Source organism: Peromyscus maniculatus, chromosome 5, assembly GCF_049852395.1.
Source record: "Peromyscus maniculatus bairdii isolate BWxNUB_F1_BW_parent chromosome 5, HU_Pman_BW_mat_3.1, whole genome shotgun sequence".
NCBI lineage: Eukaryota > Metazoa > Chordata > Mammalia > Rodentia > Cricetidae > Peromyscus > Peromyscus maniculatus.
In genome coordinates, this window is record NC_134856.1 from 73,291,960 (window position 1) to 73,319,196 (window position 27,237).

At 42.2% G+C, this 27,237-nt stretch overlaps 1 protein-coding gene and 1 pseudogene across 2 annotated transcripts; both read right to left on the reverse strand.

Moving 5' to 3' along the window:
- Positions 1–680: 680 nt before the first annotated feature.
- Positions 681–4,456, reverse strand: Commd3 (COMM domain containing 3). Of its 2 annotated transcripts, none has more exons than XM_015997433.3 (8): positions 4,266–4,456; positions 2,852–2,963; positions 2,678–2,741; positions 2,547–2,581; positions 2,158–2,218; positions 2,017–2,073; positions 1,869–1,928; positions 681–1,080 (listed from the first exon to the last, which is right to left on the reverse strand). In XM_015997433.3, the coding sequence occupies exons 1-8, from the start codon at positions 4,402–4,404 to the stop codon at positions 1,030–1,032; spliced, it is 579 nt and encodes a 192-aa protein (XP_015852919.1). In that variant the 5' UTR covers positions 4,405–4,456; the 3' UTR covers positions 681–1,029. The 2 variants fall into 2 exon arrangements, with proteins under 2 accessions (XP_015852919.1, XP_006978786.1); XM_006978724.4 differs by having other exon boundaries at positions 681–1,013; positions 4,266–4,452.
- Positions 4,457–10,221: 5,765 nt separating this feature from the next.
- On the reverse strand, positions 10,222–10,343 carry LOC121829895 (small nucleolar RNA SNORA70; annotated as a pseudogene).
- Between the last annotated feature and the right edge of the window lie 16,894 nt (positions 10,344–27,237).

Genomic DNA, 27,237 nt, shown 5'->3' on the forward strand with positions numbered 1-27,237 from the left:
CCGCTGAAGGCAGAGTGGAAACTGACACCGGCTCCAAAATGGCTCGGAGTCCGCCCGCCCCCTCCCCCCGCCCCCCGCCGGGTCACGTGCTCCCCTCATTCCTTAAGGGCGGCCTGGGAATTAGTGTCGGTGTAGTCGGGCCCGTGGCCGCCCCCTCCCCTGCGCGCCGCGCGCCCAGCCCCCTCCCCTCGCTGCGCGCCGCGGCCGCGGCGGCGGCAGTGGTGGTGGCGGCGGCGGCATTTCTCCACAGCGCCACACGCCGCCCGCTCGGCGCGGCCCGCTTCGGCCCCGCACGCCGCCCCGCCCCCCACCATGTCTCCCGCTCGCGGCGCACACGTCCGCGCGGGGCCCGCCGCCGGGGGCGCCCGGCCGCCGCTGCCCCCCGCTCGGCCCCGCGGAACCTGCGCCGAGTCAGGCCCCGCGGAAACAACAGCGGCCGCCCCGCCCGCTGGTGGCCGGGAAGAGGCGCGCGCGGGCAGCAGCCGGGCTGGCTCCGTGCACAGGGGCGGGCGGGCGGGCGCAGGTAACGGGCCGGCCCGGCTGCCAGCGCGGCTCCCCGCACACCTTTCCCGCGGCGCCTAACCCCCCCGGGCACCGCAGGCGCCCCGAGCCAGCGCCAGGGGCTCTGCCTCGCACACACAGTCGTCATTCACACACAAACTCCACACAGAAGACCGCCCTTCTTTGGGAACACCACTTATTTATTCAGGGTACGAGACTGTGATAGGGCTTGAGATCGCTCAAAAAGAGGGGATGCATGCTTAATACTGAAAATTCAAATGCTGAGAGTTTCCCTCTTAGCCATTTCACATGTGTAAAAAAAGTGTCAAAAATAGATGTGTGGCGTAAGTTCAAAAGGACGCTCTTTTTCTCCTGAAAATGACATCCAGCTCGCAGGGTCCTGCAGGAGGCAAGGCGCGTCTGGTTTTCCTCTGGGCTCCTGGGGTCCCAAGTTACAACTGAGTTGCTCTTTCCAGGCTTTTTGAAGCATCCTTAAGTTTCCCCACCAAATCCTAAAAGATGTACAGCTCATGTCACAATTTTGGGATACAAGTAAGGAAGCACCCAACTTGGAGGCAGCTGCAAGAAAAAAGTCGGAAGAACACCTAACGAGTCTAAAATTAAAGGTGGTTTTAACCGTTGGCAAATCACTATCAAAAGAAGCGCTTCCCTTACAGGATCTTGTCTTCGAACCAACTATTCAAGTTCTAATTAAAAGAGAATTTCTCACAGAATTTTTGCAGGCGGAGAATATCTAAATTATGTCCACAACTCCTCTAAGGAAGGTTATTATATACATACATTTTCTAACTTTAAGTGTCATTATTATTTAAACTGGAATGACTGCAGATGTCTCTGGAACATTCAATTTCATCCAAATTTTCAGGGATGATCTTCATTTTATTTAATTGGTAAGAAATAAATTCGTTGTCATATCCATCAAACAACGAAAATTTCAATTCTTCAGCTTTACATTGACAATATAAACAGTTTAAAGAACTTATGTGACTTTCCCTTTATAGAGTAATTTAAAAACTACTGCTTAAAATTACAACTTCAGAAGTTTAATTTGTGAAAGGCATTTTTAAATCTCTGCTCTTACTTTTGCCCAGTTTTACTGAATCAGATGCATGACAAACGGAAGGAAAGTGTAGTGAACACACATTTTAGAAGTAAGTTTTAATGAGAAGAGCAAATACAGGCTACTGGAAATATACCTATCTAACTTTGAAAAGTGAAGTCTATGTTACATTTCTGCCATTCTCCTTTGCCATTGAGTCCTGAAGCATCATTCATTATCTGATGACAGGCAGATAGACAGCAGCTCTGAACAGAAAGGAGCATACTCAAAGAGCCTCATACTGTACCTGTAGCTCTTCCATACTGCAGCTAAAACTAATCTCTGGGGAGGACCTGGAATCACTGTTCTGTGGAAGAAAAAGTGCTGTTTATTTAAATCAAGGAAAGGAAAGTTTTTGTTACACATTTCATTTTTAGACAAGGATCTATACCTACCTCTACATTTAAGGTCACCAAATATCCAGGTCGGTACATCTTATGAAGTTGATTGGTCTAAAACAACACAAAACACCAGTCTTTAACCTAATTTTAAAAAAGTTCCCTAAACCCCTCTATAGAGAGTTTGTTAAACTTTACCTTTATCTGATATTCCAAGCGCCAAGAAACATCAGTTATATGAGGGAGAGACCTGCCTATACTGCAAGACAAGGATAATTTTGTAATATCTACAGAAAAATTTTCAGTATCTGCTAAATGATGTCCTCCTCTCCCCCATCCACTTCATCCCACTCTGAACTTAAGGTGCTGTTGAACTTCATCTTCAAAAGAGTAAAAGCATCTAAGATTAAGTCGGGCTCCACCTTTAAAAACATTAGCTTAACTTCAATTGTTCCCCATGCCCTTTGGCCCCTTTATTTTGGGCCAGGATCCCAGGATTTTGGGCCGGGTTTGTTTCACACCAACACACTCCATTCATTACCCACAAGTGAGAAGTGCCCCAGCCTGACACCCAACACAGTACCTACCTTCCCAGTAGGATTTCAAGAGAATTCTTATTATTCTGGGGAGGGGGGAAAAAAGAAGAAGAAAACACATTTTTGCAAACAGAACGGGGAAAGGGGACTAATTTTTAATTTAAAAGTTTAAAGTAAGTAACCTGATACTCCGTACAAAATATTTCTATTCGATCTTGGTCAAATTTACAGTCTTCAAGGTAAGTGCTGGAGGGGTGGGAAAACAAACCGAGGTTTAGTCTCTGTCTTTAGGGACTGAAATTACAATCACAAAGATACCACTTAACAACCCAGGGGCGTTTAGTTAGAGCCAGTACCTTAGAGTAGCTTTGTCAAGTCCGTGCTTCCCTGCCTCCAGAATGCAAGTTGCAGCTGCCGCATGACAATGCTTTAAGACCACTGGGTCGATATGTTTCAAGCCTGGGTGATCTACAATAAATTAATTGCTAATGATTACAGATTCTTTAGACCCCCTGTTCCGAAGAGGAATATTTTGGTTTGGGTAAAACTTCCTTTCAAAAAAAGATAACAAAAATTCAAGTGTCAATGAATGAGATGAACAAGGTCAACTGCAAAACAATAAAGAGAATAATACATCAATAATCTGCTGTCAATCTCTCTTCAATTACCTTTTTATTTTGTCTTAGTATTTTTTAAAAATACCAGGCCTCAGAGAAAAGGGGACAGTGGTTGCTGGACCGACTGGAAGCAAGGGAGAAACTGAAGATGGCTTACACAGTGTAAATTTCAAAATGAACAACTTTGAAAAAAATGACATTTTAGAGTAATTGGTTCCGTGGACATAAATACACCAAGGAAGCTTGACGGGAGGGCATACACTAGAATATACAACAGAAGTTTCAAAATCGCACTAGTTTACACATACACACACACACACACACACACACACACACACACACACACAGCCCGCTCCGAGATTAACCCAGGTGGTGGTTACTATTTTTTGCTTTAAGACCAGCTTCCACTTTCATACTTTTTGTCCCAGTGTCTAGTATGAAACCGGGGGTGAGGGGTTGGGGGCGGGGGACGCACACAACCAAAGAGATCTGAATTGTGTTGACACATTTAAGGACATAACCTAGACGTGATCTGTCTTGAAGTACGCTCTTAATCCATAATGCCAACCGCATTCTGCGACCAGACATTTAAAACTGTCTCTCTTCCTGGTAACGGCTGCAGAACAAAACATTATGCGCCCTCCTCGAAGGTTCTGGGAGAAGAACCTGGATTTAACACACTGAACTACGGTGCTGGAGTGGTCACAGGATCCGGAGGTGTTCTCGAGGGTGGAAAAATGTCAATGCTATTTGACCCAGCTGCAACAGACCCTTTTCACCCCCCTCTAGCCCCGCCGAGGGAGCATGAATCACAGGACCTCCCCAGTTGAAGTCCAAGTGTCAAAACAGCCGCAGCCTCCGAGAAGGCTGAAAACCCCACACATTTAGGCCACAAACAAGACTTGAACGCGGCTTTACAAAGGAACAAAGAGCCTGGCAGGGAAACCAGGCCAGGAGCGTGGAGCTGGCCGCCTGCAGGTGCCCTGCAGGGGCGGGAACGGCGCTCGGGGCCCGCTCGGGGCCCCACACTCGGGCCGAGCGCTGGGCGAAGCCCGGGGACTTGCCCGGGCCGGGGCTGTTGCCCACGGCGCCGGGCTGGCGGCTCTGCCGGGCGCCCCTCCGCCCAGGCCACGGCGGCGAGCGAGCCGCTTACCTAGCGCGGCCTCGTCCGCCCGGGCGTCCAGCAGGCTCTGGAAAGCCGCCCGGAGGAGAAGCGCGAAGGCGTTGGAGTCAAAGGAGCCGGGATCCGCCAGCGTCTGGACGCCTCTCTGCACATACTCCGAGAGCTCCATTGTGAGCGCGCCGTGACCTTCGACATGCGCACCACGTGACTCCCCGACGCGCGCCCAGCTGATCGGTGGCGGGCGCGCGCCCGCGGCCGGGCGGCTCGGGGAGGTTCGGCGACGGCTCGGGACGGTTCGGGGAGGTTCGGGCCGCGGCTCGGGGAGGTTCGGGAGGGTTCGGGCAAAGCTCGGGCGGCGGCTGGGCCTCTCGGCCTCGGCCGCCCTGCGGGCCTTGCGCCGAGCGCCCCGGCCTTTCCTACTCTCTGGGTGCCGCTGGCCTCGGCCTCGGCGGCCGCAGTCGCCCATAGGATGCGCTTGGCGCTCACCTGGGACCGTACCCGCTCGGTCCCCACCGGGCCCGGTGCCGAAAGGCGCGGGGATCCCTCCGCCCGCCAGTGCGGCGGCGAGAAGCTGGGCTTCGGGACGGCGGGGGGCTGAGTGCGTGCCAGCCTAACCCGCAGCGCTGCCCTTTTGTGAAGCCGTGGACAGCGAAATTTACCAATTTTCCCTTGTCTTTGTCACGCCAGGAATAAGGCAGTAGATCCCTGCGTTGTGTGCACCGAGACACCGGCATAAAGAGCGGGGGGTGCGCGCGCCGTCCTTAACAATTGGGAGGTTAATAAATTATTCATGAACGTATTTGACAGGATTATTAAAATTTTTATATGCTGCTGCAAATAAATACCTTTCAAAAGCACTCAGTGATATACATTCTGTGCTCCCAAACTCATTACGTCCGCGGCTCTAATTACTCAATCAACAGAGTCTTCATAAATATATATGATGAGATAGTTATCTTAGTAAAGTTCGGTTAGGAACGGCAGGATCTTTAGTAGAAATGAATTACTTTTTCAGGTACCCATAACTTCAAAGAGAAATCCTGTGTAAAGTTTAACTCCCCCCCCCCCTTTTTTTTTACTCCGAAGGTGGTTTAGGAGAACAAGAATAGCTCTTTGTAAAGAAAACCGCGAAGTAAGATACATTAGACACTTTTTTTTTTTAATCAAGAGAGTTTGAAAACTAAAAAAAAAGAAGAAGAAGAAGAAATTTCCAATTCTTGAAGGATGAGGGAAGGGCCATGGAACAAGAAATGTGTTTTACTCTTCCGGAGCGATAATACGTAACGCCAGATTCAACACGAAATACTCTTGTTTGCCCTAATTTAGGTGCCTGTTTGTGGGGGGAAGGTTGTTATTAATGAATAAAGTCAATGTGCCACGGTACACCGACGTGTGCACAGTAAGGCTCTTCACAGTAACAGGATGCGAAGGGAATGTTTTCACCTCCAACAAGTTGAATAGCGAGGCTCAGCGAGCTTTGAAAAGCACGTGCAGTCCTTCTCTAGGTGAGAACACAGCAGCAGGAAAGGCTTAGAGGTCTCCTTAGGGCTTTAGGAAACAAATGCCCATTAATTATGCTCTTTTTTCTTCCCATTTCTCTATTTCTTTTTAAACTCTGAACCCCCATAAAATGACAGTTGAAAAATTTCAAGATACTTATTTTACAGGGCAGAACCATCTATATGTTAATTTTAACAACACCCAAACACTGTGTTTATTATATATTTTGTGACCACTGAGTGTTACCACTCAAATAGAATTTGAATTGATAACTCTGATCAAACTTTAGTATCAAAAATGGAAAGATTAATGTGTGAACATGGACTTTTGAAATGCAGTTTTAAAAAAGAATAGTAAGTAAGTGGTAGTGAGTTTATCTTCATAAAAGCTGAGAAATTCACAGTGGTTGTTTTTCCCTCACATTACTCTCTTGCCCATGTGTCAGTAGTTGGAGTATATGTCTCTTCTGTCTAAATATATTCATGTGTTAGGCCCCCCAAATGGGAACATTTCCAGCTCTCACAAAAAAAGTTAAACCATAATGTTTTCTCATGCTAAAATTTGGATTTTCTTACTATAGGTCAATTTCTTTTTATTTTCTTTGGTGAAGGTGCAGGATTAAATATTTCATTTAATGAACATGTGTGCCTTTGATAAACTGTGGCAATGTATAGACCCATGATCATTAAATTCATGCTGTAGACTTCCTCGGCCACAGTCATAAAACCAATGCATTTTATATTGTTAGAAAAACTGAATAACATTCTGAAAGTGAGCAAATACGAACTTAAATTTTTTGCTTCCGTGCCTGAAAACAGCTTTGAAACTTCCATTAAACTTGACAAATTTTTGCAGACTCACTCAAAGACTGTATCTGACCTCAAAGGGCGTTTTAAAAGAGTAGTTTTAGGGAGTTATAACAGTATTTAAATATCTTCATATCAACAATGTGGCTTGCTCTATTGTTACAAATATCGAAGTACCAGGTACTGATAAATTTGTTTTGCTATTTAGGAACCTAGAAGTTATTTCAAGAACTAAAGAACATCATTTGAAACAATGTTTCAGAGTCTCAGAGCACAGTGTATCCTTTTGACAGGCTGTTGTTTTAACAGCTGAATGTTGGCCACTGCACTACCCTTACAGTGGCAAGTAACCAGGGCTTTATTATGATCTCTTCCCCAAAGGCCTTATTGCTGTATGTTTGTTAGTTTTATGAATTAAAAAAAAAACAAACAAACAATTTTTAGGTGAGCCAATACTTTTGCTTTTGTGCAAAGCAAGCTGAGAGAAAGTATTCTTGTAGATTAAAGAGGCCATTGGACAGCTGCGGGCAGGAAGTCAAAACTAACATTCAGGAAGACCTACAAGATATCCAAAAGTTTGCCAGACTATGGGAAAGAAGGTCTGTTGATTCCGGTCCATCAAACAACCTGCTCCTTTTCTATGAAGAAAGAAGGCAATGAGCATGTAAAGGCTACCCATACAAAAGAAACCATTTTGCTTATTATTCCCAATCCGTTGTCTTTGATGGTTAATTATAATAAACTCTTGAAACATTCACTAATAAAAATGGAATTTATTGTTTTTGGTTTTTTTCTGCTAACCTTACCACAACCGGACAGTTGAAAGAAACATTTAACTAATATACATGACCTTTGAAGAGTTTAGATCAAAAGCATTTCAGTACAGTTTATAAGACTATCCACACACATTTATTTTATTAAGTATCTTAACTTGGTCAGGCACAGTTGGGCCTAGAGATTTGAATGGTCAGGTTTGTGCACATTCAGAATCATAGAGTTCAAGTAACCTGAGTATTAAGAGGAGATACTAAAGCTTTTGTTTTTGAGTTAATATATAAAATGAAATCTCAAATAATTTTTAAAATGGCCATTGCTACAGTAATTAATTTAGAAGCATATAACAGTTTTCCTCAAGGTGGTCTAGCTTAGTCTGTATATGTGGATTTAAGAACAAAATGCAAGTTCACTTCAATGGGGTCCGAGTCAAAATGGGAGGAAAAGTGAGATGTGAGGTAACTTTAAAAAAAATGGAACCACAGAAGTAGAAATCCATGATAAAACTTTCTCTTAAAACACTCAGAAAAAGCCAGGATTATGATTTTGCACAAGTATTTTGGGTTTTCTCCTTGAAATTTTAATTTAAGACATTGAAATTAAGTACTAAGTAGCTTCATTTACATTTTGATAAGATTTTTCACCATTTTGTACTATTTTCTTATTATTAAATGAATACATGTAAAGTATAATAGCTTCAAAATTGAACAAGGAAAATTAAATAGATTAAATCTAAGATTCAAAAAGGCCAAAGCATTATGCTGATAAGAATTTTTTTTTTTTAAGGCAACATCTTAAGGCCTTTCCTGAAAGAAGGATGCTAATTTTGTTAAAACTTTGGAAATAGAGAATTCTATAGTCAAGATAGTGACAGGAAATCTTTTGCACCTCTGAAGCGACATGTGGGGACTGCTGTCATGGTGCTATGAACAGTTTTGTTAGCTACTAAAGGAAGAATAAGACGACTGTAAAATTAAAGGGGCATGCATGAACATTAAGTTACATATTTTTAGTATCAGGTCTTTGTAACTAATCAGTGTAGAAAATAAGAAAGACCTTTCAGACAGACTTTCTAAATATTAGTAAATAATTTCTTCCCTTTAGGGACATGGTAACATAACAATAATGATGCCCAAGTCCTTACTTTGAAGCAAGCAAAGCAGCTCAGTTACATGGGAATCCATGAGCCACAGACGCCAACGCTGTGAAAGAGAAATGAGGAAATGTTTCATGAGAAGGAAGTGGATGAACGAATGCCGTTTGTCAAACGATGAAGGCAAATTTTAATTACAAGGTGAAGAAACTAGGAAGAAATGAGAAAAAGAGTATTCATGAACCATCCAAGGAGAAAAGAATGGGCAGAATTTTCTGTACAAATAGGAAACACTAATTTGTCTTTAAACTCATCAAGTGGCCTAAGTGACTGCTATTTCCTTAAAAAAAAAAAAAAAAAGAAGCAAGTTTACTCCAGAAACAACATTGTTTTTATTTCCATCACCAGGGAACAGCTGTGACAATCAGGAGTTGGTCAGTCATCTAGTAATTTCTATAAAATAGATGAAATAAAACACTTAGACAAAAAAAAAAAAAAAAAGGCCCTCTATAGCAGGGTTTTGATTCGGTCATTTGTGAATGACCCATGGTTAAGCTAAAAGGAGGTAAAAAATGAAGCACAGACTTGTGGAGACAAGTTCATGCTGATGAATATATCAAATTCCTTGTGAGTACAGCCTGTTCATTACATTGTTAGGAGATTTTTAAGAAGAGAGAAAGGAAAAGAGAAATTAAAAGTAAGGAAGCGGGTGTAAGCAGGAAGGAGAGAGATCAGAGGTTTACGGTCGACCAAGACTTCCTTAGCTCACTGGTTCCCACAGAGCATCGTGGTAACATTCAAGGTGAACTGGGTGGGTCATCATCTACGGTGTTCAGAAACATTTTGGTTCCCAGGTGTTCCATATCTCAACCACAGCAGGGACTGTCTGACAGTATTTTCCCTCTTTGCTTCTAGAAATATTCTCAGGCCTCAGAAATTGGAATTTTAGTCAGATCCATGAATTCCAGCAAAACCACAAACAAACAGGCCTATGCCAGGTAATATGGTTGCCTATAGCAATAATTTTTAAAGTTTGTATTTTGAGAGCATGCTTTTCACATATTAAAATTTAAAGTGTAAATACCTCATTTATTTTAATCAAGAGAATTTAACTTTCAAAGGTAAATTCAAACAAAACGAGAAAAGGGAAAGGAATGTTTTATGGATTAAAATGCAGATGTCCAGACTCTGTCCTTGTTTATAAACTGCGAGAGTTGACTTATACTCACTTATCAAATGATACATTCTGGCAGGAAAATTACATGTAGAAAGGATGTCTTGAATAAATGCATTATAAACACTAAAAAAACTATGTTAAACGTACTTTGAACTCACTTAAAATAAGCATTTAAAAGAAAATTAAATTTTAAAAGAGACTGGGAGTGTAGCTCAGCAACAGAACACTTGCTTAGCTCATGCAAGGCCCTGGATTCAATCCCTAACACAGATAAAAAAACAAACCCACAAACATGCAAATGACTTTTAAAGAGCTTAGCAAAGAAAGGTCTAGAAAAAAAAGGTTTGTTTTCAGAATAGATGTGAGATTTATTAATGAGCATACTTTGGGACGCCCTCAGGCATGCCTTTTCAGGGAACCACAACCGGGATGTGTTTGATCCCCACAGCCATCAGAGATGAGTTTGGCGACCATATCTTCAAATTCATCCACACTAAGCTTGCTGAAGCCCCACTTCTTCAAGATGGGGATCTTCTGGTGACCAGGGAACTTGAACTTGGCTCTACAAAGAACCTCCATCACAAGTCCGTACTCTGCAGCTTGATGAAGATGGACTTGATGACCTCATGACCTCACCAAGGTTTCCAGGGTGCTTTAGAGCAACCTGTAGAAGCAACAGGTTATATACATTACCAACAAGACTGCTGTTAACAGTCAATAAAAGTTTTGGAATGTTTTGAAATACATGTACAATTTAAAATAATACTGGCTTAGAACTTAATATTTTAATTATGATTATTAATGAATATGTTATTTTCAACAAAATCCATATTCTATTTCTCCTTCCAAAATAAAACATAGACTTGAAACAATTTTGTAAGCAGTTCAGCCAAAAAAGTAATTTGTAGGAAACCTTAGTAGTTCCACTTTCTCAAATTTCTTGCATAGAAAGAATTTTTCTGAACAACCTTTGCTGATTATACTAACTTCAAAAAAAAAATTTTTTTTTACTGTTGAGAAAGCAAGTACCACAAAAACAGATACATCTTTCCTACTGTTTCTTCCCGTGCATTCAGTTTTTTCTCTTTGTTTCATTAGTTTATTAAGGTTTAGAATAGTATGTTGTAATTTCTTCAAATGTTACATTCTAAATGAGAATTGTTTTCTTTGTGCTTCTGGGGATTTATCCAGGCCGTGTGTTTGCTAAGCAAGCATAGTCCCAAGCCCAGGCTAGAAGGCTCTCTGCAAGCATTCTCACCCACATTTTAAGGAAAGGGATTGGGTTGAGGCAAATTTTACAAAATTTTTTCCTTTTCTTTTTTCTTCTCCTGCCTGGAGCTGGGGTTCAAACTGAGGAACTGCAGGCTAAGTTCTCTGCCACTGGGCTACATCCCCGGGCCCATAAAATCTTTTTAATGTAATAAAATACCAAGAAAATATTGTTAACTGTTAACAGGGTGAAACGGGGAATTGTATTATATAGTCAATTTAGTCCGTGAAATGAGAAACCTGGACCTCTATTAGCAGTATTTACGTAATTACTCAACTCCACAGGCTTGTGTGTGTGTGTGTGTGTGTGTGTGTGTGTGTGTGTGTGTGTGTGTGTGTGTAGAAATAGGTCTTTATCATTTGGAGTACCTTAAAATCATCATAAAATAATAATTTAAATCTTATTTATAGTTCTCTATAAAATCCAGGTCAAGAAATAAAAAATTCAGAGAATAATAATAATACAGATGGGTGGAAATGTATGGGGGGGAGGAGAGATCCCAGACACTCTGAATTGCACTGAAAATACTTGCACAGAAAATACTTGCACAGAAAATGCTTGCACAGAAAATGCTTGTACAGAGAATACTTGCACAGAGGCCTGTGCTCTAGCCTGGGCTTGGGACTATGCTTGCTTAGCAAACACACGGCTCTGGATAAATCCCCAGAAGCACAAAGAAAACAATTCTAATTTAGAATGTAACATTTGAAGAAATTACAACATACTATTCTAAACCTTAATAAACTAATGAAACAAAGAGAAAAAACTGAATGCACGGGAAGAAACAGTAGGAAAGATGTATCTGTTTTTGTGGTACTTGCTTTCTCAACAGCCAGAAAATGAAATAAGCTTTTCTTTGCTTTTTAAAAAAAAAACAGTGAAATGTTCTTAATTTTTTATTTTCATTTATTTTTATTTATGAGACAGAATTTCTCTGGGTAGCCCCAGCTGTGCTGGAATTCACTCTGTAGACCAGGCTAGCCTCAAACTCAGAGATCCGCCTGCCTCTGCCTCTCAAGTACTGGGATTAAAGGCGTGCGCCATCATGCCTGGCCCTCATAAACTTTCCTTAACTCAAGACAGAGAATTTTAAATGAAGCCCGAGTATAATAGGTAAATATATACCAATGCTATATAATATATGACATATATAGGCCCAAGTATAATATATAAATATGTATTTCTTTTTTTTTTTTTTTTTTTTTTTTTTTTTTTTTTTTTTTTTGGTTTTTCGAGACAGGGTTTCTCTTGTGTAGCTTTGCGCCTCTCCTGGAACTCGCTTGGTAGACCAGGCTGGCCTCGAACTCACAGAGATCCGCCTGCCTCTGCCTCCCGAGTGCTGGGATTAAAGGCGTGCGCCACCACCGCCCGGCGTATTTCTTAAATAGTAGAAGAAAATTGTTATTTTTCTAAAACAATAATAGTGTCATACATGTATTTGTGGATAAAAATGAAGAACAGTTTCCTAAGACCACAGGCACCAAGGAAAGTGACAGGTTTTGTTCCATAAATTACTTTAGACAATATACATTCTCCTTTGCAGACCTGTCCTTCTTGGGCTGGAGGGATGGCTCAGCAGTTAATATCTGTTCAATTTCCAGCACTCACACGGTGGATCCCAACCACCCATAACTCGGATTCCAGAAGATCCAATGCCCTCTTCTGACTACCTTAGGCATCAGGCATGCATGGGGTACACATATACACATACAGGCAGAATACTCAAATATAACATAAAATAGATGAATCTAAGAAAAAATTTAATTAAGTCTTTCTTTTAGCAATATGCACTAGAAATATTGGGAAATATTGATTTTTTATTTATTAGTAATAATGATATGAAAAATATATTCTACATACATTGTTATAGTTTTTGAAAATTACCTTAGATGGTTTTGGTAACAAAATGGATGTAAATAAAAATATAAGGATACATCTTTTGTGAGATATTTTAACCAATGATTAAAGAGAATCTTCAAACTGATACTTTTTAATTAATTTGCAATTCATTTTTTATTTTTTTATTTCTAAGTTGCTATGATCAATATTTGTCTGTTTATAGAGACAGTGGCATTTAATGTTTAAGCTGAGTCATAATAATAGTCTGTTAAATTAAAATCAAGAGCAACTATAGGAAAGTAGTCATTTCGAAAGCAAACATCCTGTCACATGGAGGGGGGCAGCATGTCTCATAAGTAACAGACTCAAATATTTACCTCAGCCAGCAAGTGTCTGTCCGTTGACGTAAATGCTTTAAAGACAAGTTAATTGTATTTGCTCAAGCCTTTTCTTAGTTCCCTTTATTAGAATTCTAGAAAATAGTATTCAGTCTTGGTCAGATTTAAACATACAGTATCAATATGATTCCTAAGGCAGTTTTTAGTAAACGTCTCCGTGGGTGGGAAAGAAGGCACAGCAGTTTTAAGAGCACCCGCGGCCTCTCTCAAAGGACCAACGGTTTGATTCCCAGCCCCAACATGGTGGCTCACAACCTTCTGAACCCCAGTTGCAGGGGATCCCACACCCTCTTCTGGCCTATGTGGGCAGTGCATGCACATGGAGCACACAAGACATCCATACACATTAAAAAAAAAAAAAGTAAAAATAAATAAATCTTTAAAAAGAAAGAAAAAACAAAAATCCACCAGGGCTATGAGTACAGCTCAGTGGAGTGTGTGCTTTGCATAACAACCCCCTGAGCGGAGTCTCTGCACCGGCAAAGAAAGCCAAGTATGTAGCGCAGTTGGCTGAGTGTTTGCTATGCGTGTGCAAAGCTCCAGGTTTCATCTCCAGCATCTCCCAAAGCAGATACGGTGATCCACTCCTGTAAGCTCAGCATGCGGAGATGGACGCAGGAAGGCCAGGTGCTCAGGGTCATTCTCAACTACGTAGAGAATTTGAAGTTAGCCTGGGCTACATGAGATCCATCTAAATAAATAAAAATTTTAAGCCGGGGGTGGTGGTAACAGGCATTTAATCCCAGCACTCCAGGGAGGCAGAGACATGTGGATCTCTGAGTTCAAGTCCAGCCTGATCTACAGATCGAGTTCTAGGTCAGCCAGGGCTATGCAGAGAAACCCTGTCTCAAAAAATAATTTTATTTATTAATTATTTTTTTTTTAATTTAAGAAAGCTGTTCCAACTCAGCCCTAAAAGGGTGTCTCCATCAAATCCTTCCTCTCAGGGATCAGGGAACCCTGCGGAAGAGGAGGCAGAAAGAGTGTAAGAACCAGAAGGGATGGAGGACACCAAGAAGACAAGCCTCCTAAATCAACGTGATCAAAGCTCACATGAACTCACAGACGGCGGCAGCATGCACATTGCCTGCCCGGGTCTGCACCGAGTCCCTGCGTGTACGAATGGCTTCCAGTTCAGTGTTTTTATGAAATTCCCGAGTGCGAACATGCAGGTCTCTTGTTTCTTGTGCCTTCTCTTGACCTCTCTTCCTTCTGTTTATTTGTTTTGTTCGATTCCAATGTGCTAGTTTTTGTTTTATCTGACTGTATTTTATTTTATTATTATCCCTTTGAAGCCTGTGTGTTTTCTAACGAGAGACAGAAAAGGAATAGATCTAGAAGGGAGGGGAGGTGGGGAGGAACTGGGAAGAGTAGAGGTAGGGGACACTGTAATCAGGCGAGGAAAAATATATATTTCTAATGAAAGGAAACAATAAAAGAAAGAAAATTCATAAGAAAGAGAGAGAAAGAAGAAAAGAAAGGAAAGAGAGAGAAAAAGAAAGAAAGAAAGGAAGGAAGGAAGGAAGGAAGGAAGGAAGGAAGAAAGAAAGAAAGAAAGAAAGAAAGAAAGAAAGAAAGAAAGAAAGAAAGAAAGAAAGAAAGAAAGAAAGAAAGCTGTTCTGTAGAACTGGCATCAGAATTTCATACAGTTTTGCTTATGACAATTTTTAATTAAATATTTATTTATTTTTAGTGCATAAGAGCGTAGATGATCTCTGTGTGGGCATTGGTGTGCTCAGTGCCAATGTGGAGGTCTGGGAACAGCTTGGTAAAGGTGGTTCTCTCACTCCACTTTCGTCTGGTTCTGGTCCTGGAAGTCAGGCTGTAAGGTTGTATTGCTGAGCCTCCATGTCTGCCATCATTATTAAATCACATTTGCTTTTTTATTTATTTGTATGTGGGCCCAGCATGTCATGTGGAGATACAACTCACTGGTGTGGGTTCTCTGCTTCTGCCAAATGGGTCCTGGGGATTGAGATATGCAAAAATCTTTAAATCTTCATTCTACCTATATAAAACATGGTAACAAGAGAATAGCTGTGTTAGGATTCTTGAGCATCACAGAACTTAGATGAATCTCCCTCTCTCCCTCTCCCTCTCCCTCTCTCAATCTCTCTCTCTCTCTCTCTCTCTCTCTCTCTCTCTCTATATATATATATATATATATATATATATATATATATAAATAACATATGTTCTATATATAGACTATATATCCTATATAAAGTCTCTCTACATAGGATATATAACCTATATAAGTCTATATATAGAATCTATATATTCTATATATAGAATTTATTGGAATGACTTATAGACTGCAGGCCAATTAATCCAACAATGGCAGGCTGTGAACAGAAAGTTCAAGAATCAGCCGGGCAGTGGTGGCACACATCTTTAATCCTGGCACTGGGGAGGCAGAGGCAGGCGGATCTCTGTGAGTTCGAGGCCAGCCTGGACTACAGAGGGAGTTCAGGAAAGGCGCAAAGCTACACAGAGAAACCCTGTCTCGAAAAACCAAAAAAAGAAAGAAAGAAAGAAAGAAAGAAAGAAAGAAAGAAAGAAAGAAAGAAAGAAAGAAAGAAAGAAAGAAAGAAAGAAAGAAAGAAAGAAAGAAAGAAAAAGAAAGTCCAAGAATCTAGTAGTTGTTCAGTCCCACAAGGCTGGATGTCTCATCTGGTCTTCTGTCCATGTTGGAATCCTGAAGAAGTGGGCTCTTACCTCAGTGAAGGAATGGAGGTGCTAACGAGGTGAGAACAAGCAGGCAAAGAGCAAAACCCTCCTTCCACATCCTGATACAGACTTCGAGCAGAAAGTGTAGCCCAGATTAAAGGTGCGTCATCTGCCCCCAGATCCAGGTCGAAAGCCCGTGTCATCCCACCTCAAAGGTCCAGACTAGAAGTGGATCCACCCACTTCAAACGAAGCAGAAACTCTCACAGATGTGCCCTCCATTTCTGGACTGTAGTTCATGCCAAATATCGTCAAGCTGACCACCAGGAACAGCCGTCACGGTAGCCAATACAACTGTATGCATTATAATAGCTCACCATTCTCTGAGTGAAAAGTTACCTCATTTTTGTTAAAGATGCTCAAATAATTATATGATTTATTATTAAGGGAAATATAAAGTGGCAACTTTTAGTTATTAGAGTTTATTTTCAGTTCTAATTAAAACCTCATTGTTTTCTAATAGCATAATCAGTTATAGCAAGATTGATTGAAAAGGAATATTTAGAACCTTTTTAGACAGCATTCATCCAAAGGTATAATCACATTTTTTAACAGAAGATTTCCCTAACTTTTCTTTAAAAGTTAATTTTTATCTTTATAATAGTGAAGATCACCAAAAAGTTACACAGATAAGCTATAGAGCCTTCTCAGCATCCACTGAAGTTCTGGGGATTTATAAAATGGATTATAAAAAAAGGCATAGGTGGATACTTTTCACTTTGCTGTTCTTATAAAGAGCCCTTTTATTAGGGAAGTGCCTGGAATATAATAGATAGCCAGTAAGAATTTGCTAACTGAATGGAGGTGGGAGAGAATGAGGAATGGAGGAAATCGGGGTCAAGCCCCCTTCCCACCTGCTTCCTCTTTTATGACCTTGGGCTACAGATATTCTCTCTAAGTCTCATTTTCTCAAGTGTACCGTGGCGATGACAAAGACATCATTTCCAGAGGCCGTTGAAAAGCATTCAGAGAAAATGCGTGTGTTTTATACATGCCGTTTCAACCAAATGCAAGAGTTCTGTAATCGGGAATTTTGATTTTACTGACACAGATTGCTTCTCAGTTAAGTTTATGGCTGTTGCACATGTGATTAACCATTTGTGGACCCCAAGTGCCTACTTAGAAACTAAAATAAAAATCTTAGGGGCTGCCTGGCACTGGATTCAGGGACTCAAAAGTGAATCTTTTAGAGTTTTGTTTTGGTTTGATTTTGTTTGGTTTTTCAAGACAGAGTTTCTCTGTGTAACAGCTCTGGCTGTCCCAGAACTCACTCTGTAGACCAGACTGGCCCCGAACTCACAGAGATCCACCTGTGTGTGAAGGCCAGAGGCATTGGATCTCCCTGAAGTTACAGGTAGTTATGAGCTGTCCCATGATAGATCCTGAGAACGGAACTTGGGTCCTCTGCAAGAGCAGTATGTGCTTTTAACCACAGAACCATCTCTCTATCCCTTCTAGGTTTCTTGAAACAATTGCTTTGGTTAGTGTTCCCCGAGAAAGTCTCGGGGAGAGCAGGTGAGAGGAATCAGAGGGTAAAGGTGTTTGTTGCCAAGCCTGGCAGCTCGAGTTCCGTTCCTGGAACCGACATGATTGGAAGAACAAGTTGACTAACCTGCACATGTGCAAGCGAGTGTGCAAGCGAGTGCACGTGCACACGCAAGACATAAATAAATGTGCTTTTTTTTTTTTTTAAGTCTGGGGAAGCAAAATCAAGACACATACATATTCTCCTTAGGATGGTCTCTTGTCTTATTTCAGAGAGTGAATGAATGATCTGTAATTTGTGATCCTTTCTAATCTGTTTGAAATATCTTCAACAAAGAGCCACACGTTCCATAAGGCACTGAGAAAAGAAACCATGTCTAACAGCAGTGAGATCTCTCATTCACTGTGGACTGAAGGACACAGCATTTGGAATGTAGGGGCTCAAGCTCCATGACTCCACAGTGTGAACGGTTCACAGAGCACTGGGCTCAAGCTCCATGACTCCACAGTGTGAACGGTTCACAGAGCACTGGGCTCAAGCTCCATGACCCCACAGTGTGAACCGTTCACCGAGCACTGGGCTCAAGCTCCATGACTCCACAGTGTGAACTGTTCACCCAGCACTGGGCTCAAGCTCCATGACTCCACGGTGTGAACGGTTCCCCCAAGCACTGGGCTCAAGCTCCATGACTCCACAGTGTGAACGGTTCACAGAGCACTGGGCTCAAGCTCCATGACTCCATAGTGTGAACAGTTCACCGAGCACTGGGCTCAAGCCCTATGACCCCACAGTGTGAACAGTTCACCGAGCACTGGGCTCAAGCCCTATGACCCCACAGTGTGAACGGTTCCCCCGAGCACTGGGCTCAAGCTCCATGACTCCACAGTGTGAACCGTTCCCCCGAGCACTGGGCTCAAGCTCCATGCACGACTCCACAGTGTGAACGGTTCCCCCGAGCACTGGCCAACGAGAGCAGCCGTGTCGCCACACCACACTCGAACACATTTCCAAGCCCCCTTTTGCATGCGTCATGACTGACCCTCGCATAGCAACTTGAGGATTTACCACTACTGGCGCATGGACGGTTCCCTGCTTCCCCTCGCTGCTGTCCCATATACAGGATATACCACCTCGAGTTTCCATTTGCCACTGATGAACACATGGATTGCTTCCGATTTTCTGAAAAGTATGAATAAAAACTATATAACGATGTGTGGGCTGAATTTGTTGTTATTTGATATTTTTAGTTTGTTGGGAGGCATGTTTTTGTTTTGTGGGGAAGCATATTTTTATTGTTTTGGAATAAATTCTGAGGTGTGTGATTGCTGGTGTATATAATATGGGCACACCTAACTTTATAAAGAATTGTCAGACTATTTCCCATAAGTAGCCAGGCCACACAGCATTCCCCCCCCCCCAATATTGTGTGGTGTAGTAAATGGAAGTTCAGCTGCTTCACACACCCTTCCATGTGTGATTTTAAGACTTCTTGCCTCTTCCCTTCTCTTCTAGACAGAACCATGCGATGTTGTCTGTTTTAATAGCCATGTCCTAATACCAGGCTTTTAATGTGCATTTCCCCAGTGACTAATAGTGAGCTCCTTTTCTGTGTTGTTTGTAATGCAGTCTTTATTAGCGAACGTGTATTCAGACCTTTGGTCTTCCCATCAGGTTGTTTGTGTCACTGAGGTCTGGGTGCTCTTTATAGATTCGGCAGACACAGCCTTCATTAGAGGTTTTGCAAATCTTATTGTGGACATCTCATGGCATGCATTTTCACATTCCTCTATTGTGTCTTCCAAATAAAATACATTTTAATTGTGTAAGCCCAGTTATCATGATGGCTTGCACTTTTGAAATTGCATCTAAAAAGTATCTTCTAACCAAGTCATGAAGAATTTCTCCTTTGTTTTATTCTTGAAGTTATCTACCTTTTCTTTATTTTATATTCACCTTTGTGATTAATTTTAAGTCAACTTTTATATATGGCAGAAGATGAATTAAGTTGTGTTTTGTTATTATTATTTGTTCCATATGGATATTCAGTTATTCATCTTTTTAAAAAGATTTATTTATATTTTTTTATACATGTGAGTATTTTGCCTGCATGTATGTGCATCACGCTCATGTCTGGTGCCCCTTGAGGCCAGTAGAAGATGCCAGCTCCCTGGGAACTAGAGTTATAGATGGTTGTGAGCTGCCATGTGGAAGCTAAACCTGCATCCTCTGCAAAAGCAGCCAGTGCTTTTCTAACGAATGTGGTGGTTTGAATAGGAATGGTCCCCTTAGCCTCATCGGTTTGAATGCTTGGTCCCCAGGGAATAGCACTATTAAGAGAGGTAACCTTGATGGAGGAAGTGTGTCACTGGAGATGGGCTTTGAGGTCGAATCCAGGCCCAGTGTTTTTCTCTCTGTCTGCAGATCCAGATGTAGAGCTCTATCTCCTTCTCCAGCACCTTGTCTGTCTACACGCTGCCATGCTCCCTACCACTACAATAGTAGACTTAGCCTCTGAAACTGTAAGCAAGCCCCAGTTAAATACTTTTTTATAAGAGTTGCTATGGTCATGGTGTCCCTTCACAGCAATAAAATGCTGACTAAGACAACCACTGAGCCATTTTTTTCTGGCCCCAATTTTGTCACCTTTTAAGACTGATCTACACTAAATTATTATTATACTTTTTTCAAAAGTCAGTTGACCTATTGGGCCTACTTTTGGATCTTCTATTTTGTTGATTTATATACCTAGCCTTTTGCTAATATTATTTAGTATTGGTTATTATAAATTTATTAAGTCTTAAAATAGGGAGTGTGAATCATCTAAACCTTTTTTAAGTTGTTTTGATAACTTCTTTTATTTGATTTTTCCACACTAATGTAGAGTAGCCTTGTTAATTTATAAACAACAACAAAAGCCTACAGAGATTTCTGTCTTACATATAGGTTTGTTTTAAAACTGAATCTCATAGCCTAGGCTAGACTGGAGCTCAATACATAGCCCAGGTTGGTTTTGAACTTGCAGCATGCCTGAGTCTCCTGATTCATGTGATTATAGCTATAAACCTCACTATCTGGCTTTGTATGAACTTATAACTTCCTGAGAACTCATTCACTACTTCCAGTAGTTTTTATAGCCCCTAAGATTTTTCTGTGTAGATAATTCTGTCTTTTATAAAGAGGTAGTTTTATTCCTTTCTTTCCAACCTCTAAGTCTTTTATCTACTGCTCGTGCGTCAATACGCTTGCAAGGATCTTCAGTATGAATGTTGAGTAGGAATAGCAAAAGTGGACATACTTGTTCATGTTGCTTCAATCATATGCCCATTTTCAAGTGTAGGGTCATAAATATAAATACTAACCATATTGTGTTTGGTTCTAAATGTTTTATTTTTATAAAGTAAGGAGATTGGCTTACTCTAATAAATAACATTAGAGGGTATTACAATCCCAATCCTTAGGAAACTGAAGGAGGGAATTACCATGAGTTCAAGACCAGTCTAGGTTTACATACTGAGTTTTAGACCAACCAGTCTCAAAGAAAAAAGTATCCATATATACTCAATCTAGCCCTTGCTGGTTTGTATTACGTGTGAGAAAACCTGAGGAGGGAGAATAGCAAGCCATAGTAATCCTTCGGTGGGGCAGTGTTGAGATAGGGTGTCATGATGCAGTTCTCGTTGTCCTGAAACTCACTATGTAGAGGCTGGCCTCAAACTCACAGAGATATATTTGCCTCTGCCTCCCGAGTGCTAGGATTAAGGCCTGCACCGCCACATCTGGCTATAATAATCTTAACAAAATCAGATAACCTGAAAAACAAAGAGAAATGCCATATAACTGACTCTAGGACTTTAAATAAGCTTGCGTCATGAGATGACTAGGAGGGGCTGTATCTACTGGGCACCATGTGCTTGATGTTTGAGGCATGCATCCTCACAGCAATTCTTTCAGGCTGACTTACTTCTTTTTCACAAATAAGAAACTGAGATTGACCTGCTGAAGAGAGGATTGTAGGAGCCAGAGTGGTCAAGGACATCACTAGAAAACCCACAGAATCAAACTAATCTGGCTCATAGGAGCTCACTGAGTCTGAACTACAACCAGGGAACATGCATGGACTGACCTAAGCCCTCTCTCTACTGTAGTGGGTAGGTGGTCCAGCTTTGACCTGGAAATACCACCCCCTTTGAGGCTTCCATGATGGTCACGCCTACAAGGCGGAGCCGGGAGAGGACCCCCTGAAGACCTGAGATCCGGAGCGGGGAGCTCTCTTGGTTCCTGGATCCTGGACGCTAGACCTAGACCGAGCAGAGTTCTCCAGAGAACACCGCTGGACTGAGCTTCACCCTTCTCAGACCCTGTTACCTACCCTTCACTTGTAAGTTACCCCACAAAATAAACCTCCCTTTTAACTTCGTGGAGTTGCCTTAATATTTAAACCAACACTATACATCTATGTAACAGTTGTATAGCTTGATCTATTTGTGGGACTGCTAACAGTGGGAGCAGAGGCTGTCCCTAACACTTTGGCTGGCTCTCGGGAGCCTATTCCTCACATTGGTCTTGCCCAGTCTTAATACAAGGGACGGTGCTTAGTCCTAAGGCAACTTGATACACCATGTTTTGTTGATACCTTTCTGAACAGAAACAGAGGAGTAGATGGGGGGGGGGCAAGGAGGGGAAGTGGGGAAAGGAAACTACAGTTGCGATGTAAAATAAATTAATTAAATAAAATTTTAAATTTACTTAATAAAAAAATCAATGATTTGATAATGCCAAAAAGAAAAAAAGAAGCTGAGATTAAGAGAGTATTCATCTGTTACTTGAGGAAACAGTATTCTGGCTGGAGAATGTGCAAAAAACAAACAAACAAACAACCCTGCTCTCTGGTCATTAAAGAGAAACCTGTTCTGCACTGGGACAATAGGAAAGCACCTGGAAGACAATACCCTACCCACCAAAGAGTCCAACCTGTGAAAATGAAAATTCGTTTCAAAGGACAGAGCGTGAATTGGGAGTGCTGAAGGAAACACTCCTGGAAAGCAAGCCCCCCGGGAAGTGTTTCTTGTGCTTGTGACCTCAGGCAGGGCGGTGCCATCTCAAGCTGGCAGCCTTGTCCACATGCCACATGGTATTAGTTTGGGGGACATGAAAGATGCAAGACTGAAGGAGTCACGGAATCTTGCATTTCAGTTCCAGCGAGCTGCTGAGGACAGGCAGCGTGTGGCAGGACCATGCGACTCTGTGGAGGTGAAGCCTGAGCTGCAGTGGAGACCCCCGATGTTGTAGATGCCAGCGCCATTCCCCAGGAAAAGCTACGTGCATGGATTGGAGTTGGTTCAAGCAAGAGGCTGCTGCGTGTGCTAAGGGCAGTGGGGCTGAAGGGATGGAGGTACCCAAGCCCTCTGGAGCCCAGATGATTCCATCGCCATTCCCAAATGCTCAACATGTAGATGCAAGATTTGTTTTTTCTCTGATGTTTTCCCGTCTCTCCCTGGTCTGGTCATTCCTTCCTATGACCCGATTCCTTCTTTGGGGAACACTACCTCCCACTCTTTCCACGGTGATTTCCCCACCATGATGGACTACACCCCCAAACTGTGAGCCAGAGCAAACCCTCTCTTCCTTAAATTCCTTTTGTTAAGTATTGTATCACAGTGGTGAGAAAAGTAACTAATATACCCTACCCCCTGAAAAAAGGCAGAACCATTCCTTCCTTTGAACTAAGGCTTCTCACAGAGATTTTTTTTTTTTTTTTGGTTTTTGGTTTTTCGAGACAGGGTTTCTCTTGTGTAGCTTTGCGCCTTTCCTGGAACTCACTTGGTAGCCCAGGCTGGCCTCGAACTCAAAGAGATCCGCCTGCCTCTGCCTCCCGAGTGCTGGGATTAAAGGCGTGCGCCACCACCGCTCGGCAAGATTTTTTAAATGTATTATTGAAAGGATATCTATCTCATTACAAATGGAGTAATGTGTGCAACACGTTTCCTGTTTTTATGAAACAGACTCTAATGTCCTCCCAGACAGTCCTGGTGGAAGCGCACTGTGGTTGTGGCTACTACGGCTAACAGCTTGAGATTTCCTTATTTGCATTCTATGTCAGCAATTCCACATCTTCAAATTTATTCTGGCAAAATTAAACCATATGTCTATATAAAGTCAGCCCACACATCTTTATACAGGCTTTATTCATAATTGTCAAAAAGTCCGTGGTGAATGAGACACAAAATGGTATATCCTGTATGTGGATCAGTAGTAAGGGGAGGGAAGGAATTGTTGACACATCAGCAATGGCAGATCTCTACATTGTTATGTGAGGGGAAAGAAACCAGACCCAGAGTGTATGATTCCGTTTGTGTGATGTTCTAGAAACGGCAAAGCTGTGAGAGGGCAGAGGAGTCCCAGGGGCTTCCTGAGGTCAAGGGAGGGCAGGCGTGCTTCCAGTTCTAACCCTCCTCGTTCTGATATTCAGGGATCTGTGGGCTTACATAAAATTAGTCACCAGGTTAATTTGTATCAAATGGTGCGGAAATGAGAACTGGGGAAAAGGAACATTAGGAAGTGATGTGACGCTCTTGCCGGACTTTGGAGGGAAACAGATTGGTCCTCAGTTGTGTCATGGAGCGCTAGGTAAACGGAGACGTGCTGACTCTCCTCTTCTGCTTGGTGTTGTTTGCCTTCATAGATCTTCACTTGGAGATTCAGAAGCCGAAGAAAGAGCTCCATCCACCATTCCCATGGCACGTGAGTCCTTAAAGGTCCTGCCTACATGGAGCTTCTGGAATCCTCACAGCGGCTAAGGTAGTGGTGAGAGATGATTGAGGTTTTCTTAATTTTTTCTTAGGGGCTGGAGAGGCAGCTCAGTGATTCCGAGCACGCACTGCCCTGGCAGAGGACTCTAGTTCAGTTGCCAGGCCTCATGTGGTATCTTACCACCATCTGTAACTCCAGGGCCAGAAGATCCAGTGCCCTCTTCTGGCTTCCTTGGGCAACTAGACTCACGTGCACATACTAACACATCCACATAAATTGTAAATATTTTTTTTCAAAGAGAATTTTTCCTTAACTTTTATTTGGTAGTAAACTTATTTTCCTCTAGTAGCCAATAATATTCATGTCAGAGGACAGTGAGATAACTTTCTTAAACTGCTGATGTTAAATTACAGCTCTGAATCTTTTTTTTTTTTTATTTATACTGTTGACTTTCAGTGTTTAACAATGCTAAATAATTATAAGATCTTAAGCCAGATTACTTAACCTCATTAAGCCTCAATTTCCTAATTTGTAAAAAATAATGGGCATAATATGTATTTCCTTGTTGGGTAGGGTTATTATGTCAATTAAATACAGTAATCTTTAAAGTGCTCAATGGCACAGGCTGAGAACCCAGTAGTCTTGTATCTTCTATTTCCTAAGCAAAATCTACTAAGAGCTTTAAAAGTACCTGGTGTCATCAGCAGGACATGGACAAAGGGCCATACAGTACCTCAGGGGGTGCCTAATATCACCCACTGAAAAACTGTCACTGTTAAGCGGAGCCCATGGACACTGCCTCAACTCTAGAAATTCTCAGTGTCAAATTCAGAGAACAGTGAAGCTGCCTCTTGGGTTCTGGTCCCTTTTCTTTGCTAGGGCCTGGCTGTGTGGTTTTGAATGTCCAGCCCTCCTGCATCAGCCTCCCAGGTGAACGGTGCACCCAGCTCCTTCAGTGCCAAGCACGTCTTGTTTACCACTGTGCCCCCTTCCAAGTTACAGCATCCTAGCAGAAAATGTGGCAAACACTAGGCACTGATGAAGTGTCCCCTGGATAAATATTCTTTCTTCTGATCATGTCTCTAAGTTCTAGAGGTACTTTTTTTTTTTAACCTTCAACTTCTAGAGCCCATTGGAATAAGATACTCCCAGTTAAACATTCCAGCAAGTTTCTTTTTCTTCTCTGTAGACACAGAAAGCCGATTCCAAAAAGGCAGACTTGCAAAGGATGGAGGATGCGTTACAAAACCTTGGAGGGACAGAGAAGAACTCTTGTTGCTCTTGCAGACGACCCAGGTTTGATTCCCAGCACCCACGCAATAGCTCATAACCATCTGTAGCTCCGGTTCCAGAGGATCCGATGCCATTTTCTGACCACCATGAGTACCAAGCATGCATATGGTGCACGCATATATGTGTAGGCAAAACATTCATACGCATGAAGTAAAATAAATAAGAAAGATTTAAGACAACTTTGAAGAATACAGTTGGAGGACATTCACTGCCAGGCGCTAGGGCTGCTGGGGTGGTGGGGACAGTGTAATTCCTGTGTGCAGGTAGGCGACCTTCTGTGCAGACAGAAGAGAAACACAACAGTGGGACTGTGGGCATGGTTATCTGATTTACACTATGGGTGACAGTGGAGGGCAATGAGGAAAATATTGGTGCTGGATCAATTAGATATTGCCAGAGGAAAAAAACTGTACCTCATCCCTTATACAAAATAAGTTCCAGATAGCCTGCATGTAAAACAATAGTGCTTGCTAAGGAAAAACACAGAGGAAATCTTTTTGACATTACCATGAGCAAAGATGATTGGCTCACCGTACAAACAGGCAACCACACAAGACCACAAAGAGAGGGTGTGCCAGGGCTATATTAAATTAAAAAGTCTGTTCATCAAAAGAAGCTCTTAAGGGCTAGAGAGATGGCTCAGTGGTTAAGAGCACGGGCTGCTCTTCCAGAGAACCTGGGTTCAATTCCCAGCAACCACATGGCAGCTCACAATGTGAAGGACTAGACTTGACTTTACAGGCTCTACCATAGGGAAAGGACCACCATCTCAGACTACCTGCTGTACTCAGTTCCAGGAAGGACCTCAGGAATTTGCCATGACAACTGGAACGGATACAGAGTAGTATCCTCCTGCAGACATCCTGTCTGCAGTTTAGGCCCTTGAAGATATCTAAATAATCTTGCTGAGCAGTCCAGATAATCCTGTTCAGCAGGTTGTGGTTCCCCGCCAAAAGTCTAACCCAATGGTTTCAAATGTGGTTTTGCACCCAAAATCTAGACCAATAATTTCAAAAAATCACCTTGCCCCTTCTACCCAATCCCAAGTTGCCAATTCCCGCTTGTGGTTTTTCACTATAAAAACCCTCTACACCTGGGCTCGTGGCCGCGGCCACATCTTGCCATCTGCTGTGCGGTGGCCCAGGTTGAACCTGAATGAAAGGACCCTTATGTGCTTGCATCAGAAACCGGCTCCTTGGTGGTCTCTGGGGGTTTCAAGAAACAGGTACAACAACAACTGTCTATAACTCCAGTTCCGGGGGATCTGACATCCATGGCAAAACACCAATGCACATAAAAAATAAAAATAAATAAATAAATAAAAAAGGAGCCCTTAAGAGAATTAAAAGGAGTTATGTAATAGGGGTACCTACTTATAACCTCAGTGCTTAAGAGGCTGATGCAGGAGAATCAGGAATTCAGGCCAGCTTGGCATACATAAACAAAACCCTGGAGAAAAAAGCGGTGGCGATGGTCAGGGCTTGAGAGAGAGAGAGAGAATCTACAGGAGGAGGAAGAGCTGACATACTGTCCCTGACAAAGGCAGCCTCCAGAACACATAAAAACTTCTGTAAGTCAAGGAAAGAAACAATGACAATTGGCATTGGAACAGACTTTCTCAAAGGCAATGTAAATTGTCCGACAAGCCTGTGAAAAGATGCCTAACTCAGCTGAACAATAGAAAACTCAAACTGAACCATATTACTTTTACCAAACACTTAAAGAATTAGCACCAACCCGCTTTAGGCTCTGGCAGAGAACAGAAGAGAAGGAAACCCTAAGTCACTCTGTGTGGCCGGTACTCTGCTGCTAAAGACAGGCAGACCGCAAGGGAAGAGTCTACAGACAATATTCCTTATGGCTGTTCAAACAAAAACCCTTGGCCAA

Excerpts from the sequence above, each read along its gene's own strand:
- Commd3 (XM_006978724.4), bottom strand. The coding sequence starts at position 4,404 with ATGGAGCTCTCGGAGTATGTGCAGAGAGGCGTCCAGACGCTGGCGGAT. Across the intron at positions 2,964-4,265 it reads GGCGGACGAGGCCGCGCTAG|ATCACCCAGGCTTGAAACAT; the intron begins GTAAGCGGCTCG and ends AATTTATTGTAG. Across the intron at positions 1,014-1,868 it reads GCAGTATGGAAGAGCTACAG|GATTTGGTGGGGAAACTTAA; the intron begins GTACAGTATGAG and ends TACATCTTTTAG.